General features: G+C 37.4%; 1 protein-coding gene across 5 annotated transcripts in view; it reads left to right on the forward strand.

The window, feature by feature from the left end:
• The window catches only part of HERC2 (HECT and RLD domain containing E3 ubiquitin protein ligase 2), a 95716-nt gene that overhangs the window by 13437 nt on the left and 63716 nt on the right, over positions 1-18563 (forward strand). For 4 of the 5 annotated variants that reach the window (XM_015851096.1, XM_015851125.1, XM_015851109.1 and 1 more), the window contains exons 4-14: positions 837-974; positions 8198-8417; positions 10986-11086; positions 11891-12047; positions 12856-12966; positions 13271-13442; positions 14064-14237; positions 14832-15020; positions 15797-15948; positions 17237-17394; positions 17808-17921. In XM_015851096.1, coding sequence (XP_015706582.1) covers positions 837-974; positions 8198-8417; positions 10986-11086; positions 11891-12047; positions 12856-12966; positions 13271-13442; positions 14064-14237; positions 14832-15020; positions 15797-15948; positions 17237-17394; positions 17808-17921 — 1686 coding nt within the window. The remainder of the gene's footprint in view (positions 1-836; positions 975-8197; positions 8418-10985; positions 11087-11890; positions 12048-12855; positions 12967-13270; positions 13443-14063; positions 14238-14831; positions 15021-15796; positions 15949-17236; positions 17395-17807; positions 17922-18563) is intronic. The other variant, XM_015851117.1, reaches the window with a different exon arrangement.

Raw genomic sequence — 18563 nt, forward strand, 5'->3', positions numbered from 1 at the left:
TGATCTCTTCAAGGCTTGCTTCTAAATGCTGGTCTTGAGAAACGTTATGGTTTATTTTTAGAAGTGAGGGTCATAGTCATATGTGATTGCTTATGAAGCCCTGAATTGCAAAGCAATTGCATTGAACTGCCTGAAGGTAAGGGTATGGGGATCCATATCCTTGCTATGAGTGAGAAGAGACTTTTAGCTGTCTACATCGACTGTATTTAGCTAATTGGGGCTTTCATGCAGTCTTTGATTACAGAGATATGTGACTAATGTCTGTTTCCTGTCCTCGTGAAAGTAATTCTTAAAAAGGGTTGCAAATGCTTTTCTATTGCTTAGGGAGAAAGTGGTGGTATTATTTTCATTGCTGATAATTACTAAGATGATAGATACGCTGGAGATGTTGAAATATTGTTGCATGAAATTAGTGTGCTAATATACAGATCTCTTTGATTTTGAAATAAAGACAATTTGTTGTATTTTCTGCGCTGAAATATGAAAATAAATGCAGCAGAAGTGCAGGTGATTGGGAGCTAATTCTGACCTAAAGTTCACTCTTTGCAGTACTGACCTTGTGTGTTGGTATGGATTTAAATAAAGTTCCCTAGGAGGTTACAGCAGTGGTTTCTGGATTTTAAGGTCACTGTCTTATGAAATGTAACATGAGACTTACCACCTGTGGCAGTTAACATGGTACATAGAATACCACATCCCCCTGCGTTTTGCTCTTAATGGTAGACAATTGTGCTGTAAAAATCGGGCTCCAGGTTTCACCTTTTCCCATTCTAATCTAGAACTGGCTTAAAGGAGAAGGAGCTTAACTGGTCTTTTTTGTTTTTTTCCTTCTTTAGATGATAGCACTGAATGCCAAACTGCATCAAAGAAAGAAGAGCAAAATGACAAAGAAAAGAAAGATGAAGAAGAAGCTCCGCCACCCACTTACAGGGCCAGATCGATTGTTGAGAGTTGGGTATGGGGCAAACAACCAGGTACTACAGTTATTTTGGTGATTCTCGCTGAAGCAATACATGTTCTGTGTTGATCACTACTTTTGTAGTGTTGCAGAGTAATTGGATCAAATGTACTTGCTGACAGATACATCTGTTAGGCTAGTGGAAGAAGTTTGGTAAGTGCTTAACTGCGAATCAAGTTAAATGTTTACTGTAATTGCTTTCAGATTTAATTAGAGTCATGACTTAAGGGAGTCAGTTTACACCTCTCATGCTACTTGAAGGAGTGATAAACTGACTTGGAACAAATGCAGTTATAAAGATAAATGTTAAGATGTCTTTAGAATATTTCTTTCCAGTTACAGATGCTAAAAAGAAATTACTTAGGTTCTGAAGCCTGAATTTTCTGCACACAGTAATGATTTAATAGGTGATTTTTCTTTTTGATTTCATGGTCTGGTAGAGGAGCTTGAGTAAATCACAGGAGGAATGTTGGAAAGGTCTGTTAATTTAACTGTCTGTCCCGACCTTTGCTGACAGTAATCTGACCTGTGATTGCAGAGGAGAAATGGTCTGTGTGTTCACATCTTCTTCTGATGCTCTGTACAGTACTGATTTTTATATTGAAGCCAGTTGAAGTTCATATCTTCTTATTACTGTACAGCAAACCTGCTGTTTGAAATGGTCTAAGCTTGAAAACAACAGTACAGAAGCTTCAATTTGGTTTTATAGTTCTGGTGCCTGATGGCATGTACAAACTTGGGAGACACCTGTTATGCTCCTATTCCTTTCCCCTCACTGAGAAGCACTTGAGGGTCCCTGGTGAGAGGGCTGTCTCTTTAGTGCCAGAATCCACATCTGCATAGTGTTGTTTTCTAGGGAAGCTATTTCACTTGATTCTGTTGAGCCACAGGTCAGCTGTCAGCCTGTTGTCCTCTGCTCTGTGCCAGCCAGCTTGTCCCCTTTTCTTAAGGACAGAGAGGCAGATGGACTTGCTGTCACTCTAGAAGTGGGACAGAATTTTGCGGTGCAGGAGGAATGAGAAGAATTGCAATTACAGTGAGAACAGGAGGGAGTGTGTTGAATGTGTTGAAGAGATGTAAACTAAAGGTCATGTTGTTTTTGTATTGTATTTGTGTTCGGTATTTGTTGATAAAATAAAACTATTGTAAAAGCTGATAATCTAAATACAGTGTGTCTTACTGAATTTCTCCCAACTGACCAAGTTGATTGAGACAGTCCTTTAAGCTCAACCTCCAATTGTTTCTTATAAAATATTAAAATAAAAACAAAAATAAAAATAGATATATGTATGTATGGAGCTTATAGTAATAATTCATTAGCTTCATATACTAAATTTCTGTTCCTTGGTATCTGTTACCTTTTGTGCTTAAAGTTTGCATCACTTTGACCTGAGTTAATACCTGTTGCAGGTAGATCCTTAAAGATACTGTAAACCCACTTGTGTTCTATTAACAGAGCATTGTGATGGGGCTTTTCCTCGTGATTGTAGGTAACTTTTTGTTTTGCATTTGTCAGAAAGAGAGCTGAAAGATTCCCTTTTGCATCATCCAGGTTTCTGTGGCTTGGTAATTCATTTTTGGAAGAGAAAATACAGAGAGTTGTTTCAATCTTAGGTGCTTTTATAAAACTCTTTTAAGCTTCTCTTCTGTCATCTTCCTGAAAAATAAAGTGAACCCTTGAATATTTGTCAAAAGAGTGAAGGAGCTTTTCAGAATAATTATTTCTTAAATGTATTCCTATTGATCAAGTTGGAATGAAAGATATACTGTGGATTCTACTTATATATAATATTTCTTGACAAGTAAAGTATAATTTAGAGATTTGAGCTTGGAATTCTTTTAGAAAAAGAACTGAAGAGGCATTTAAAGTCTGTGTTTCAGATTAACGCTCTGAGTTATACCTGTTAAGTTTAATGATTTACAGTCTTATATTGTCTAGTTCTGGCTTTCATAATGTACGGTGTATATCCATGTTTTGGAAGTGGTGAATACAGTCTTACCTTGCCAATAAAGTGTGGAGGATCTGCTGTTGAATTTCAGTTGGTTGATCCAAGTCACAAGCTCTTGTGACATCCTTCTTCTCTAGGGAGATTTTGAGAAAGCACAAAAAAAGCTGCTCAAAAACACTATGAGAAGCAATGCTTTTTGTCTTCCTTTCCGTGTTTTGTGCTCCTGGCATGACTTCAGAGAAGGAAAATATTATCGTTGGTTGTAATTTATGCTGAGATGACTGTACTGCCAGAACCAGGGCAAAGATGTCACAGTTGTTTTTTTTCTTTCTATCCCCCCACCTCCCCCAAGTTAAATTCTGTTCAGATGCATGCGATAGTAATAAAATTGTAAGTTGTTTTTTGACTTTGTTTTTTTCTACTCTAGATTCTTAGTGTTCATCCTTTTCATATTCAGCTCTTACTTGATATCAGTGTTGAACTGTTCAGGCCTCATTTTGACATGAGTGCTCCTTTAAAACAACTTCCCTTTGTCCTGTTCCCTCAAGGCTATGTGTTCATCATTACCCAAGTACTTCTGATTCTTCTTAAAAGTCTTGTTTTACTACTATCATCTCCCTCCCTCCCTCCCTCCCTCCCTCCCTCCCTCCTTCCTCCTCTTTTGCCAGTAAATCGCTATCATGACACGGAACTCCAGAAGGTCTCCTTGTGTACAAGTGAGAGCTTGTTTATAGATAATGCCATGTCTTGTTTCATTGATAGTACTGGCGTAGCTAATTGCACTGAGAAATGCTAAAGGGGCATTACCTAAGGGAGACAGAGTTAAAAAATTAATTGTGTGATTTCAGTGAGCTGCTGCTGAGAAACAAGTCACTAGCAACAGCAATGGAATCTTTCTGCCTTTCTTATGTAAGAAAGGGGAAAACATGCTGATGTTTCATCCTACAAAGGATACTAGCTAGGTAAATAAATCTAAGTTTATACTGTGCTCAGACATAATTAAAAGAATTCACAGCATTGAAATTTCTGTTAATTAATTCTAGATCAAGTATTTTCACTAGTGAAAGGAACCAGGGCCTAGCTCCTGTGTTGTGTACTTTTCTTCTCAAAACTCTTACCTCCCTGTTTTTCTTTCATTTTTCTTTTTATTACCACTTCAAACAGATTTCAAGTCCCCCCTACATCTAACTTGAAAGTTACTGTCTACAAGCATCCTCTTGCTGCTGTTTATGCTTTTTAAAGGTTGTCCAAGATGGCTGAGTTTAGCAGGAAAGTCTGGGCCCACCTGCTCCAGGCCCTCCTCCAGCAGGGCTCCCAGAGCAGAGCGCCCAGGGCCATATCCAGGGGGCTGCTGGAGATCCTCAAAGAGGACACCCGACAGCCTCTGGGCAGCCTGTGCCACTGCTCTGTCCTGTCATCTGTATTTGTCTTTACTAAGACTTGTGGCCCAGTGGAAGTCCTTGAAACCTTTCAGTTTGATATAGGTGTTTTTGCTGATCATCAGTTTACCTCTTAGAAGCCTGCAGCGTTTTCTGCAAGGGCTACTGCCGTAAATGCTAAGAAGCCATTTAGTATATTAATTCCTATTAAAATCCTAAAAAGGGAGCAGACGTGCCTTTATAGGCAACCTGTCTAAGACTCATGTCAGGTTAGTGTTCTGTCTGTGGCTGAGATGATTTAAGAAGTTATAGTCTTTAGCTGCCTGCTCTGCCCCCTTAAGTTTGCTGACATAACCAAATAGTGCATCACTCCTTAACCCTATTCTGTCAAATGATCTAGGTTAAACACTGCTGGTATTTTTCCTTCTAATGCAGGGAATTTCTGGCAGGATGAATTAAGAAGTGATGACATGTAGTTATGTTAACTGCTGTGGGAATGGAGGAGTGTGATGAATTTTAACAGAAGATGGTAAAATCCTTACATCTCTTCGTGGCAGCCAGAAACATATCTGACTATAGTTGTCACTTAACAAGTATTTTGCTAATGTTAACTTGAGGTTTTAAACTTTCACGTTATGACTTCAGCTTTTACATTGTACATATGGATTAGGTAAATAATGTGTCTCCACCCTTCATAAAGTAACTGACAAAGCAGAGTGTGGCAAGGGACGTTTAGCATCAAGGACTTAGTTAAAGAGTTCCCTGTAACTTTCTTCTATGAAATTTGAATAGTTACTATTAACAGGCTATTATCTCATTAGTCTGTTTAGTTCCTTAGTAATGTATGTTGTTCAGATTTGGCCAACTTCACTTGATCAATTCCTTGATGTATTTAAATCTTTATGAAAAGGAAATATTTAAAAAATATCATTTTTCTTGTGCAATAAGATTTAAAGAGAAAGAAGTGTGTAGATATAGCTCACTTAAAACAAAACTGAAGAACTTCCCTTAAAACTTACTTCCAATAAAGTTAGACAGTCCAGCTTTGAGATAACTGTGATATAGTATTACTATAGCTAACATGTCTGAAGTAGCTGTTCCAGACTTTACCTACACTTTACAATCTGAAGTGGCTACGCTTTTAGGGGTTCAAGTGAGAAGAGTAAAGGAGAAGAATTTTGCAGCTTGGAAGAGACCTGAAAGCTCATCCAGTTCCAACTCCCTGCTGTGGGCAGGGCTGCCACCTACTAGCTGAGGCTGCCCAGGACCTCATCCAACCTGACCTTAAATGCCTCCTGGGATGGCCCATTGGTGTAACCTCTCTGGGCAGCCTGTGCCAGGGACTCACTGCCCTCTCTGTTGTATTTCTAACATCTAACCTACATCACCCCTCTTTTCAGTTTAGAGACATTCCTCCTTGTCCTTTACTCCTTTACTATCAGACCATGTAAAAAATGCTCAGTCCTTCTCTGCAGGGCTGCTCTCAGTGTGTTCTCCCAGTCTGTATGCGTATCTGGGATTGTTCTGACCCCAGTGTAGCAGCTTACACTTGGACTGCCTTGTTAAATCTCATCAGATTCATGTGGGCCCACTTTTCAAGCTTATCCAGGTCTCTTTGGATGGCATCTCTTCCTTCTGTTGTGTCAACTGCACCACACAGCTTGGTATTGTCAGCGAATTTGCCCAGAGTACACTCAATCCCACTGTATATGTTATTGAAGAACGCTGACTCCAATACAAACCCCTGGAGGACACCACTTGTCACCATCCTTCACATAGACGTAGATCTCTTCACTGCAATCCTCTTGCTGTGATCACCCAAGCATTTACAAGTACTATAGCTCTGTTTATAGACTACTGAATCAGGGATCTACTTGATTTCTGTAGCACTTAGCGTAGACTTTGTCTTCCCCAGACATAAGCAGTAATGGAAGTGCTATTATTTTCATTGACTATTTCTTTAATATTCCTGTGAATATTTGAGAATGCAGTCTGGGCAGTGAACCTGCCCAGGTTGAAATAGGTTGCCAAAAGGAATAATATATAAAAAAAGAAGTCAATCTGTAAAACAAAGCATTGGTTGTTTCCTATTTCACTGTTGTGTCCCAGTGGTATTAAGAGATTGCTGGGCCGTATTTAGGAAGGGAAGAAAAGCAATGTTTGTCTTTTCTGCTGGCTTATGTAGAGAGATCATGATACTGACCGTGTTCTGTTACAAGATAAACGCTAAAGCACACTTTAGGTAACAGCATTAGCCTTAGAACATGTAGCAATTTTTATTTTGCTTCTGAGTAATGCTAGTACTTCACAACTGAGACTTTTCCTTCAAAATTGTGGTTATTGACCTTATTATGTTGGATCTTCAGGCTGCAAACTAACATGTTAATCCATTAATAGTTGCCAATAAGCTTCATAATGCTAAAAAGACTTGCAAAAGCCAAACCAAGCAAAGCAAATGTGCTTTAAGCAGCCATTTGCTTTGTCTTACTTTGCATAGGGATCTGAAGTAGTTGTGTGCAGTCTCTTGACTGTCAACCGTACTGTAGACTTCTTCAGGAAATTTAATAGGATAAATTTTAAGGGCAGCTTGGCTTTTTTTGTCACATTCTTCAGTGAATCGAAGTATGAATGTGTATGATAGCTGCTATTGTCTAGTTTTTAAAGTCTGGATTACAAGAAATGCTTTTTCATCTGTTCTTACTGAAAAAAGAAAGTTGTTCCTCATAGATGGAAAAATGTAGATTGCCTCGGGGGAAGGAATCTAACACATGAAATACTGAAATGTGAGTAGCAGTGTTGAAAGCAGGCTGGGGTGATGGCTGACAACAAGCTCTATGCAACTGTGCAATATGATACAGTGGTAAAGGAGGCCACTTGAATTCTCTCCTGGTTATATGGAGACACACTGTAGAGTGGGACAAAATTTTGATGTATTTTCTAGAGTTAAATATGAAAAAAAAGCCTCATCCTTGTTAGATACAGTTCTGAACTCCAAAGACTACTACTAGTGAATTTCCATAGCTTGGGGATTGCTATTCCAAAAGATGTGGAGTTTTTTTGTTTGATTGTTTGTTGGTTTTCCTTTTTTTTTTTTGAGTGTCATTGATTGGTGATCAGATCAATAGAGGGAAGGAAAAACCTCTCTTGAGAAGGAAAGATCCTTATCCTAGGAAATAAATCTACAGAGAATGGAAAAGAAACCAACCAACCAAAAAAACCCAACCCAAACAAAACTAAACAAGTCAACCAAACAACAACAACAAAACACTGTTTCCTAATTCTGATTTTCCAGTGTTTTGGGGCTGTCGTTGTTTTACGTCATTAGGACTGTAGACTGTTGAATGGTTTTCTGGTTAGCAAAGAATTAGTTATCTGCTGCTGGTGCATAGGCCACATCTTCAGTTTGCTGATGGTACTTGTGTCTTTTAAATTTCTCACATAATTTGTTTCAGATTAAACACTTCTTGGCAGTGACCCTATTGCCTCTGAGAGTTGTTCTATGACTTCTGAGAAACTTAAGATAACGTATATCATTGGAAAATGAAAGTATGCCGTCCTATTTACTTGCCGTGTTATTGCTTATACTTAGAAGTCTAGCTCTGAGGCCTGCTGCTGATAAGAGTTTGCTGTGTAGCTTGTTTATTTGGAACAGTTGCGTAAATATTTTCTGTGATGTTTTAATTTCAGGCATGAAATATAAAGGTTCAGATGTATTCACACAATACCAGTTTTGATGATAACCTTTGTCTAAACACCCATTAATTAGCATTTGCACATTAAATATAGCAGTAGTGAATTTCACTGGGTTTTGCAATTCAGACTTCTGGTCAATTAATGTTTTTTTATTTGTCTCAACGTTTGTTGGCAATGTGTGTAACAAAGACGAATGCTTATCTTTCTCTGATTTCTAGATGTGAATGAATTGAAAGAATGCCTACATGTACTAGTGAAGGAACAGCAAACCCTTGCCACACAAACTGCCACAACAGCTCTTTCAGCTATGCGGCTAAAGCAGAGACTTGTTATCCTGGAACGATATTTTATTGCATTGAATAGAACAGTTCTTCAGGAGAACGTCAAAGTGAAGTGGAAAAGCAATAGTGTCCCCCTGCCTACTGTGGACAAGAAAAGGTAACAAGTTGTTCTCACGCATGGACAAGTTTATATTTCTTAAGATAACTGGTACTATCTACCATACAGTTTTTTTCCTTGGCAGATGTTTACTTATGATGTTGATGGGCTTTTATTGTAATTCATAGAATCATAGAGTGGTTTGGATTGGAAGGCACCTTTAAGGTCATCTAGTTCCAACTCCCCTGCTATAGGCAGAGACAATTTTCACCAGACCAGGCTGCTCAAAGCCCCATCCAGCCTGGCCTTGAATGCTTCCATTGAGGGGGCATCCACAGCCTCTCTGGGCAGCATGTTCCAGTGTCTCACCACCGTCACAGTAAAGAATTTCTTCCTAATATTTAGTCTGAGTCTACCTTCTTACTGTTTAAAGCCATTTCCCCACATCCTGTGACTATATGCTTTTATAAAAAAATGTCCTCCCCAGTTTTCCTGGAGGCCGCCTTTAGGTACTGGAAAGTCACTATAAGGTTCCCTTGGAGCCTTCAGCCTCCAGACTGAAGGGCCCCCAACTCTCTCAGCCTGTCCTCTTAGGGAGGTGCTTCAGCCCTCTGATCATCTCTGTGGCCCTCCTCTGTACCCACTCCAACAGTTTGGTGTCCTTCTTGTGTTGTGGACCCCAGAACTGGACACAGTACTCCAGGTGGGGACTCACGAGAGCAGAGTAAAGGGACAGAATCACCTCCATTGACCTTCTGGCCACGCTCCTCTTGATGTAGGTCAGGATACTGTTGGGCTTCTGGGCTGCAGGTGTGCACTGCTGGTTCATGTTGAGGCTTTCCTTAGCTGTCACCCCCAAATCCTTCTTCTGAGGGCTGCTCTCAGGCCATTCCTTGCCCTTCCAAGGTGTGGGACTTTGTACTTGGTCTTGTTGAATTTCATGAGGTTGGCATGGGCCCACCTCTCAAGCCTGTCCAGGTCACTCTGGATAGCATCCCTTTCCTCTAGCATGTCAGCTGCACCCCTCAGCTTGTCTGTAAACTTGCTGAGAGTGCACTCAGACCCACTGTCCTTGTCATCTACAAAGGTGTTAAATAACACCAGTCCCAGCACTGATCATCACTAGTCTCCACTTGGACACTGAGCCATTGACTACAACTCTCTGAGTGCAACCATCCAGCCAATTCCTTATTCACTGAGTGGTCCATCTATTTAATCTATTTTTCTTCCATTTGGTGACAGTATGTTGTGAAGTGCAGTGTCAGTTCATACTGTAGCTGTTACTCTTTGAGCTATAATCATTGATATATTTCTTTTGTTCTATTCAGCTAGAATGTATGGAGAGGCCATGTCATGAATGATGCTGGTAGACGCTACATAGCTCCAATTGTATTATTTATTTTTTATTAATTTTTGTTCAATTATGTGCATAACAATTTAACAAATTTAAAAATGCAAATATATTAAAATTGAACATAGTTTTCGTTAGCTTGAAGAAATGTTTTAGTCAGATATTTAAATGAAAATGTTTCCAGAGAACCAGCTGAATAATAAATTGTCTGGTTTCCTTCGATGTCAAGATAGATTTTTGACTTAAAAATAGAAAAATTCTGTCAAGTGAGGCATTAAAGAAGCTTGTCAATTGTTGAATTAGGCTGCTGTCTGACTGAGCGATCAATTCAAGACAGGAAATTTTTGTTAGCTTATCTGTAGCTTCAAAAATTGAAGGAGACAGTAAGTAGGATTGTAGACTAGTTATTATGGGACTGTTCTGACAGTGATGCCTTTCACTGAATAGTCTGTTCTCTGAAGAATTTTTTTCAGTTCTGGTGAAAAACACTGGTGTATTTAAATTACCAGGCTGCTAAAAATGCCAGTTGAACATTTCTCTCTCTTGGAAGAAGTTCTAAGCAACTCACTTTCATTGTCTTGTGAGATAAAAATAAAAGGATTGTCTTCCTAGGAGAAAACAGTACAGAATTAAAAGTTTACTTGATTAATATGATGATTTGATTGACAAGTAAAGTTGGTAGGAATGTTTTTAAGTTTCTTGGGTGTTAATAAAAATTCAAGCTATTTCTTCTGTACACAAACCAGTACAGAGTCTACAGAGTGAGATATGTGAGGTAAGTGGGACATAGCTCACTTGAGTGGAAAGACAGTGACAAAATTGATGAAATTATTTGCAATTGAAGGTTCACATTTAAAAAAAAAAAAAGTCTATGAATCTAGTTTATGCAGTTCAAATACACCAGTGGCATAAACAGCCTGGATAAACAATAAGTGTGTGAAGTATCTTACACCTGTGTATTTTTAGTAAACCATCATAAGTTCACTCTGAGTACCTCCAGAAACTTATAGCAGTGATGTCAGTCTGGCTTGTTTATTGTGTATGAAGCTTTTTGTCATCAGGGATTGAATTAGTTGGGATTTGATTGTTGACGTTTTGATGTTGATGATCTTAATTCTCAAGAGGCAATTACAATTCTTTATGAAAATTTTATGATCATATATGTGTGTATACAGATAAATTATAAAACTGTCAAGTGTATACGTTGTTTAATTATTACTAATATATGTTAAATGATCTGTACAGACACAATGCATATGTATTTATTTGTCCCTTAGCCCACGACCTGTAGGCAAAGGTGTTGAAGGACTTGCACGAGTTGGATCTCGAGCAGCACTTTCATTTGCATTTGCATTCCTCCGTAGAGCATGGAGGTCAGGTAGGTCTACTCTGTAGCACATTGTACATGGTTTTGATTAGAAGACAGATGATGCATTGAATCATGTGTCCATATTAAGGGTATAGCTCTGTACAAACACGTCTCTAAGACTTCCATAATTGTATTTTATGTTTGTAAGGTATTATAAAACCAGCAGTACTGTTGGTCAGAGACACCTGAGTGAATCGCCATCCAAGCCAATATGGCTGCTGTATTGTGCTGGGTTGCATTTAGACTTTGCAATACAGATTTGGTTTACATGAAAACAATAAGTTATTAATGCCAGGTTTCAGAAAGTTTAGATTTATTCTTCAGACAAGATAGATCGCAATATAACTGCAGGCTAGTAGTAGTTTAGTAAATAATTTTGAAGGAGTAGTGTGAACACTGTATTTAGTTTGCGTACTTGTCAACATCTGTCATATTTCAAAGGCTGGCACTCTGAAGTTTGACGCATGAGAATTGACACATTGACTTACCTGTTTGTCTCAGTCTGTGCTGTTTGTTCAGATTGCAGCAGTTTGGATCTTTGTCTAGGCTAGTTCTTTTGCTGAATACCTCAGCAGATGCACAGTGGGACAGGCTGTTTTAAGACTTGTCACCTTTCTGAATGCGTTTTTTTGTGAAGCAGGTTGTTTTTCAGAAGTCTAGCAGTCAAAATGTTTGTGTGAAAATTGAGAGCTGGTATATAGATATTACTAAGTAACTTGTATCTTGAGACCAAGAAAATCCCCCCACAGAATTCTGTATTAAAAATTTCTATACCTTCTGTGAAGTTGTAGCCAGTGTTCCTGTGATCCTTAGGTGAAGATGCAGACCTGTGCAGTGAACTGTTACAGGAATCACTTGATGCACTACGAGCCCTTCCAGAGGCGTCCCTTTTTGATGAAGGGACAGTATCTTCGGTATGGTTGGAAGTGGTGGAAAGAGCTACTAAATTCCTAAGGTCTGTTGTGACTGGGTAAGTTTATTTTTTGATTATTGCTGAGGTATCTGTTTAATGGAAAACTTGCATCTCCTACCAAGTGATGTTGTAAGCAGAATATTTTATGGAAAAATAAAAAGATAAGTTTTCTGATTTTACACCAAGCATGTTAAGTGTACATAAATTGTTGAAATGATGCTCTTTAAACATGATTTAATTCTTTTAACTTTTTAAGAAAAATCTAAACTTGAGTATTCTGAATCACTCTGTAAACACCCACCCTAAAAATATTATATCATTAATGTAAGCTGTATCCATATAATGAAAGCTTTTGGTAATACAGCATTTGTGTACACTTAATTGTGCCTTTCCAGTATAGTGGTGTAATGCAGACTTGTGTGCATAGGGAGGGAAATAAAGATACTCCTTTTAGAGCACTCCCCTACTTTTACCTATTATAAGATGACTCTTAAATGTACTGTTTTACAATTGTTATAAAAAAATTTCTTTTGAATACTGAAGCTATGTCTTTATAGTAAGTATCATTAGGAATGTTTGTGTTTCACCTATGAAAAATGTGTTGTTCTTTGTATATTTAAGAGAACCGAGGAATAGATGGTGAAGTCTGGGGCAATTTAAATTCTAGTGTCACTCTAGAAGGAAAAGAAAAGCTAACTTTCTTAGGAAGAAAAGCTAACACTGTCCCACATTTATTTTCATTAACAGTTTTAAATTATTCTGTAAGTTTAATGTTTTTTGATGTGTGGGAGATGGTTTTGTTTAAGAAATATCTATTGTTTCTAGTTGTTTGTTAGGTAATTTATATTGTTTGATTTTTAAACAGAGATGTGCATGGAGCTCCCAGTACCAAAGGACCAGGAAACATTCCGTTGCAAGACCAGCACCTGGCGCTTGCTATATTGCTAGAACTGGCAGTGCAGAGGGGCACACTAAGGTGAGTAGTGTGAGCACTCTGATTATTTAGCCATCATTGTTTATGGAATGCCTTGAGCAGTGCCTGTCTTCAGTTTTCTTTGGTTTTATGTAATTGCGGCTCAAAGCATATGAACATTTTCTCTAATCCAGTTAAGTTAGCTAGATTGCAAAATCAGTTTTTGATATTGTAGTCTCTCTTTCAAATGGAAAGATGTGACTTCTCGTATTACTGAACTAAAAATGTAGAAAGTAACTTGTTAACCTAGAATGGTTTCCTGAGAAATGTTTACTAATGAAAGATGTAAACTTAATTTCTCTTTCAGTCAAATGTTGTCTGCAGTTATGTTGTTGCTTCAGCTTTGGGATAATGGAACAAGGGAAACTGATAATGAGCGATCTGCACAGGGAACAAGTGCACCCCTTCTACCTTTGTTACAAAGATTTCAGAGTATAGTGTGTAATAAAGACGTGCCCAATTCTGAGGAAGAGATTCAGGTACTTACCCTTGGTTTATCTGTAAGTGACAAACGTTATTGGCTGACTAAATTAACTGCAAACGAAACTATCCAAACAATGTTTGGATTTACTTTAGCAGTAGCATTTTCCAGATGACGTGTGTGTGTGTGTGTGAATATGTGTGCATACATACATATATGTATACCATTCACTAGTGTTTGGCTTTCTTTGTACTTCTGCATTTCTTGAGATAGGTGGAGGAACTACATAGTACAGTTACTGGTAAACATTGTGTTCTAGAGCTCATGCTTTTGTATTATATAGTTACAGACTTAGCCTGTTATCTTTTCTGCATATTTGGATTGTTTTTTAGTTTTATTTGAAGCTAATTGAATTATAACTATTAGCAGTTATTACTGAGAATGTAGATGTAATAGAACTATTTACTGCATTTTATCAACGTCCTGTATTATTCAGTTATTACTACAATTATCACTGTATTTTCTAAACTTGTGTGTTTGAGATTTCCCTTCAAGAAATAGTATATGCAGAGTTGAATCAGTTTATCTTGTGCACATACTCTAGCATGTTCTCTATCTGTATGTTTAGCAGCATGGAAATACTCAAATTTTCTTCCGACTGCTTGTTTTTCTTTTTTAGCTGCTGACCTATCCTCTGAGCCCAAATGAAAGTTTTCTTAGGTATCTGACTTTACCACAGGACAATGAACTAGCAATTGATCTAAGACAAACGGCTGTTGTGATCATGGCCCACTTGGATCGTCTTGCCACTCCATGTATGCCTCCACAGTGTAGCTCTCCTACGTCTCATAAGGTTTGCAGCATCAAATTTAATGTATTTTCTAAGATTGTAACTAGTTTTTAGTTTCAAAGTTAGTAACCCTAAAGATTGTCCAGTTTTCCTTTTTAATATTCACATGCTAACTTTGAGTTGCCTAAATTTGTTTTGAGATCTTTAATGGCATACAGAACTCTTTGAATCAGCCTAAGAATGTAATTGTGTGGTTTGGGAACCATTCTTTCTTATCACAACATCAGGGCTAGTTCAGCTGTGTTTTCAGCTGTTCCCGTTGTTTACCAGAGAAAGTTCACAAGACCAGACTTAGTATATGTTGGGTGCTTGACAAAAACAATAGAAATAATCAACAAATTCAGTTACCTCAAACCACAGTTAATGTTAAGTTTCCTGTGTTGAAAATTTCTGTTCTCTTGATTTGGATATTTATAGTGTATTATGTTACAGGTTAAACTGATTAAGATGCATGCAAGTCTTTATTTCTGATACCCTGTTAATAGTTAAGCTTCGTTGACTACTGACAGCAAACAAAAATAATAATAATCTTCTACATGCTTTTTAATTAAGTTACATGTTTCAAAATGAATACTTATAGAATTTTTTATTTTCTAGGGTTCTTTACAGGAGGTCATTGCTTGGGGTTTAATAGGTTGGAAGTACTATGCTAATGTGAGTGGTCCAATTCAGTGTGAAGGACTTGCCAATCTTGGTGTTGTGCAGATTGCCTGTGCAGAGAAACGTTTTCTAATATTATCTAGGAATGGGCGAGTTTATACTCAAGCATACAACAGCGATACACTGGTGAGTTTTATCTGTCTGTTTTCAAAAACGTGTTCTCTAAGACATTATCACATACCATAGGTCTGCTGTTAAAACATTTTACTTAAGGCACTGGAATGCACTGCCCAGGGAGGTGGTGGAGTCACCGACCATTGGATTGTTTAAGAAACATTTGGATGTTGTGTTGATGAATATGATTTAGCTGGGAAGTATTCGTGATGGTTGGACTGGATGATCTTCTAGGTCTTTTCCAACCTGGATAATTCTGTGACTCTGTGATCTTGGAAGAGTAGGTGAAGGCATGCTGATTTTTCTGAGCTTCTGTTGCTGTTTTGAATTTTCAGAAGTAGAGGCTTTGATCTCTTCCACTGGTTTAATTAAATGTATCTAATTTCCATAGATTCTGTCAAGCTAGAGGATTAGAGTACAGTGATAATTACCTTCACTGATATGCTGGCCTTGGAAACAGCTCTAAAAATTGGCAGATATTAAACGTTTTTCAGTTCAGTAGCGTAACGCCATTCTCAAACTGCAGTATCTTAAACAAAAATATTTGTCACTAAGATTACCTCTAAGATAAACAGAATTTCATATATATAGTTAGGACTTTGTAAGTATAGGGAAAAAAAACTTCAGAGCATAGTCTTTATCTGATTTAAGTACTAATTGGACCCTTTTTTTCCCTTAAGCTTACATTGATTTGTTAGATTTGACAGGTTTGATAAAGCCTTGGGAAAAATGTTCCCTGAAATACATAAGACATTGTTATAAGTTAATTACTTTTGTTTGGCTCACAGGGACCACAGCTGGTGCAGAGTCTAGCTTCCAGAAATATTGTGAAGATTGCAGCACATTCTGATGGGCATCACTATCTTGCTTTGTCAGCAAATGGTGAAGTTTTCTCTTGGGGTTGTGGAGACGGTGGAAGACTAGGCCATGGCGATACAGTGTATGTAATAAATAAACCATGAGTTTTTTTGCCAGTGGTCTGAATTCACAGTATGAACTGTTCGGTTGTGTATACAAGTGCGTGTAAAAAGTATTACTCTATAATGAATCCACGAGTGGAAGGTGTAGTGCTCTCTGATCATAATTTATTGAAGTATGCGTGTACTCTTTTAATCATTATCTGACAAATCAGTCAAGTAAAAGACACTGTTAATAACTATGTTTCGCATACTCTTCCAGTTGTATAGTTGTGATCATTTCAGCAAGCAAATTAGCTGTTAATTTTGGTGTAGTAACTGACCATTCTTATGTACATAAGGTGTTATGTGTTTTGTCATTATGGCAATTTGTGTGTCAAGAATTGCTTGCCATAATGCCAAAACATGTAACACCTTATGTACATACTTCAGAGAGTCCCATCAGATAAACAAATGGAGATTCGTAGCCTCGAAGACTTTGTTACTATACAAAACAAGATAAAATATAAAATATAACTGTTAGTCCAATTTTGTTTGTATAATTTGGTTTAGTAATTTACTAAATATTTCATATTTATGTTAAGCATTTCACTTGCAGATGTGGTATTAAGTGAATTTTTTCTGCATATTTTCTTCTGATGTTCTTAGTTGTGTGTTTGTGCTACTTTCTGAAGTACTTATAGGTAGAGGAAGTAGTAGTGAATATACTACTATCAGGCCTCTTATTCATGGCTTTTTAAATCCACAATGCATTTTTCTTGTAGGAGCATTAATTCAGATGTCAGAGTTTGATTGTCTTTACAAAGGCAGTCGTGTTACATACATCATTCCTCTTGTGTCCCCCCACATTGAACAGTAACATTACTGTCCTCCTCTTGTGTAGGAGCTGCCTTTGAAAAGGAGTATTCTGTAAGAGTGCACATCAATATATTTTAGTGGTTATATTTTCCCCCAGTGTTGAATGCCCTGTAAAGCATTGAATTACTACACTAAGATTAGAACTGTCATAAAATTATTTGCTTAGAAATAGCAGTTAAAGGTAATAATTTTATAGTAGGCTAAATTATTTTTGAAAACACTTCATTAGTGTAATTGGAAATTAATATAGTAGTTTTCAGACATTCCCTTTAGTGGTTTATATGCTGTTGAACAATCTGAACTTTATTTTTGGCTTTTAACTCTATTTTGGTTCCTCAGACTGCTCATAAGATTTGTAGGTAGAATTGCATGAGTTATTTTCTACCAAATTTGGCCCACCTTCATCTACTCATCAGATTACTTTTTGTGAAATATGACTTTCTCTTTCAATAGCCCTCTGGAGGAACCGAAATTGATATCTGCTTTATCTGGAAAGCAAGCTGGGAAACATGTTGTTCATATAGCCTGTGGAAGCACTTACAGTGCAGCCATTACTGCTGAAGGAGAGCTGTATACATGGGGACGAGGAAACTATGGAAGGCTTGGTCATGGTATGTTAAAATCAGTTGTTTGTCAAATAATTGTTAGTGCTTCTCTCAAACAATCTTTTATCCAACCTACCTATGACTGATTTGAGAAGCCTGTGTGGTTTCTTACATTGTGAGAAGGATTGTATCAAAACTACTAAATCTCTGAATTCTGGATGGGGAAGAAAAATCTGCATTGTTGTCCATTCCCTTCCTTGTGAAGCAAAAACTATCTTGTAGGTTAAATCTGTATTGAATATCTAAGAAATCATATGGAAGCTCAGTCATGATACTCAAACCTGAGAACAAATAATTCCCTCCCCATCTTCTCATCCGCTCAAATAAGAAAGCATTCAAAACCAACCAAACAGAAGCAAACAGAAGAACCCACCAAGCATTCTTGGTTTTACTAATCAGAGAACTATTTTGTTTTGAAGGTTCCAGTGAAGACCAGACCATCCCAATGCTGGTCACAGGGCTGAAAGGTCTCAAAGTTATTGATGTATCATGTGGAAGTGGAGATGCTCAGACTCTTGCAGTTACTGAAAATGGTTAGTAGCAAAATAAAACACTTAAGCTTAACTTTTTCTTTCCTTCTAAATATGCTTTATTTCAGTCTAAGTAGATAGTGTGCTTGTTTACAGTGGCTTAAATTATTTGAAAATTTTAAGCTGAAATTCTTTTTGGGGAGACGCATCAATGTGCATTTATCTGTTTTACATATAATCTGTACAAATTTATATAGACACATATATATTCAATATATTCATTCAGAATATGTATAGGTTTACTGGTCTTGAAATGTGATACATGCAATTGCAGAATGACTTAACAATTTCTAAGTTTCCTACTCAAGGCCTGGATTCAGTAGTGTGTTTCAAAGGATGGTGATAACAGACAATGGTGCTTTTCATTTCATTTTGTGAAATGGTTGAATGACAAGAACTGAAAGTGAAGAAATCAGCTTTCAGAGACAATTTGACTATTCACTGTGGGACAAGAATATTTTGCATGTTCTTATTAACTGTAGCCACTTGATTTGCAACAAATTCCTGCATATGCTTTTCAGAAGGACTTTTTTGCATATTGGTGAACTTGACACGAGTTATGTTTTTATGCCTAGTTTTGTCAACGTGAGGACTTCAGATCAAGAATCTGTTCAGATCTTTCTCAGATCTCAGATCTGATTTTTC

Source organism: Coturnix japonica, chromosome 1, assembly GCF_001577835.2.
Source record: "Coturnix japonica isolate 7356 chromosome 1, Coturnix japonica 2.1, whole genome shotgun sequence".
In the NCBI taxonomy this organism is placed as follows: Eukaryota; Metazoa; Chordata; class Aves; order Galliformes; family Phasianidae; genus Coturnix; species Coturnix japonica.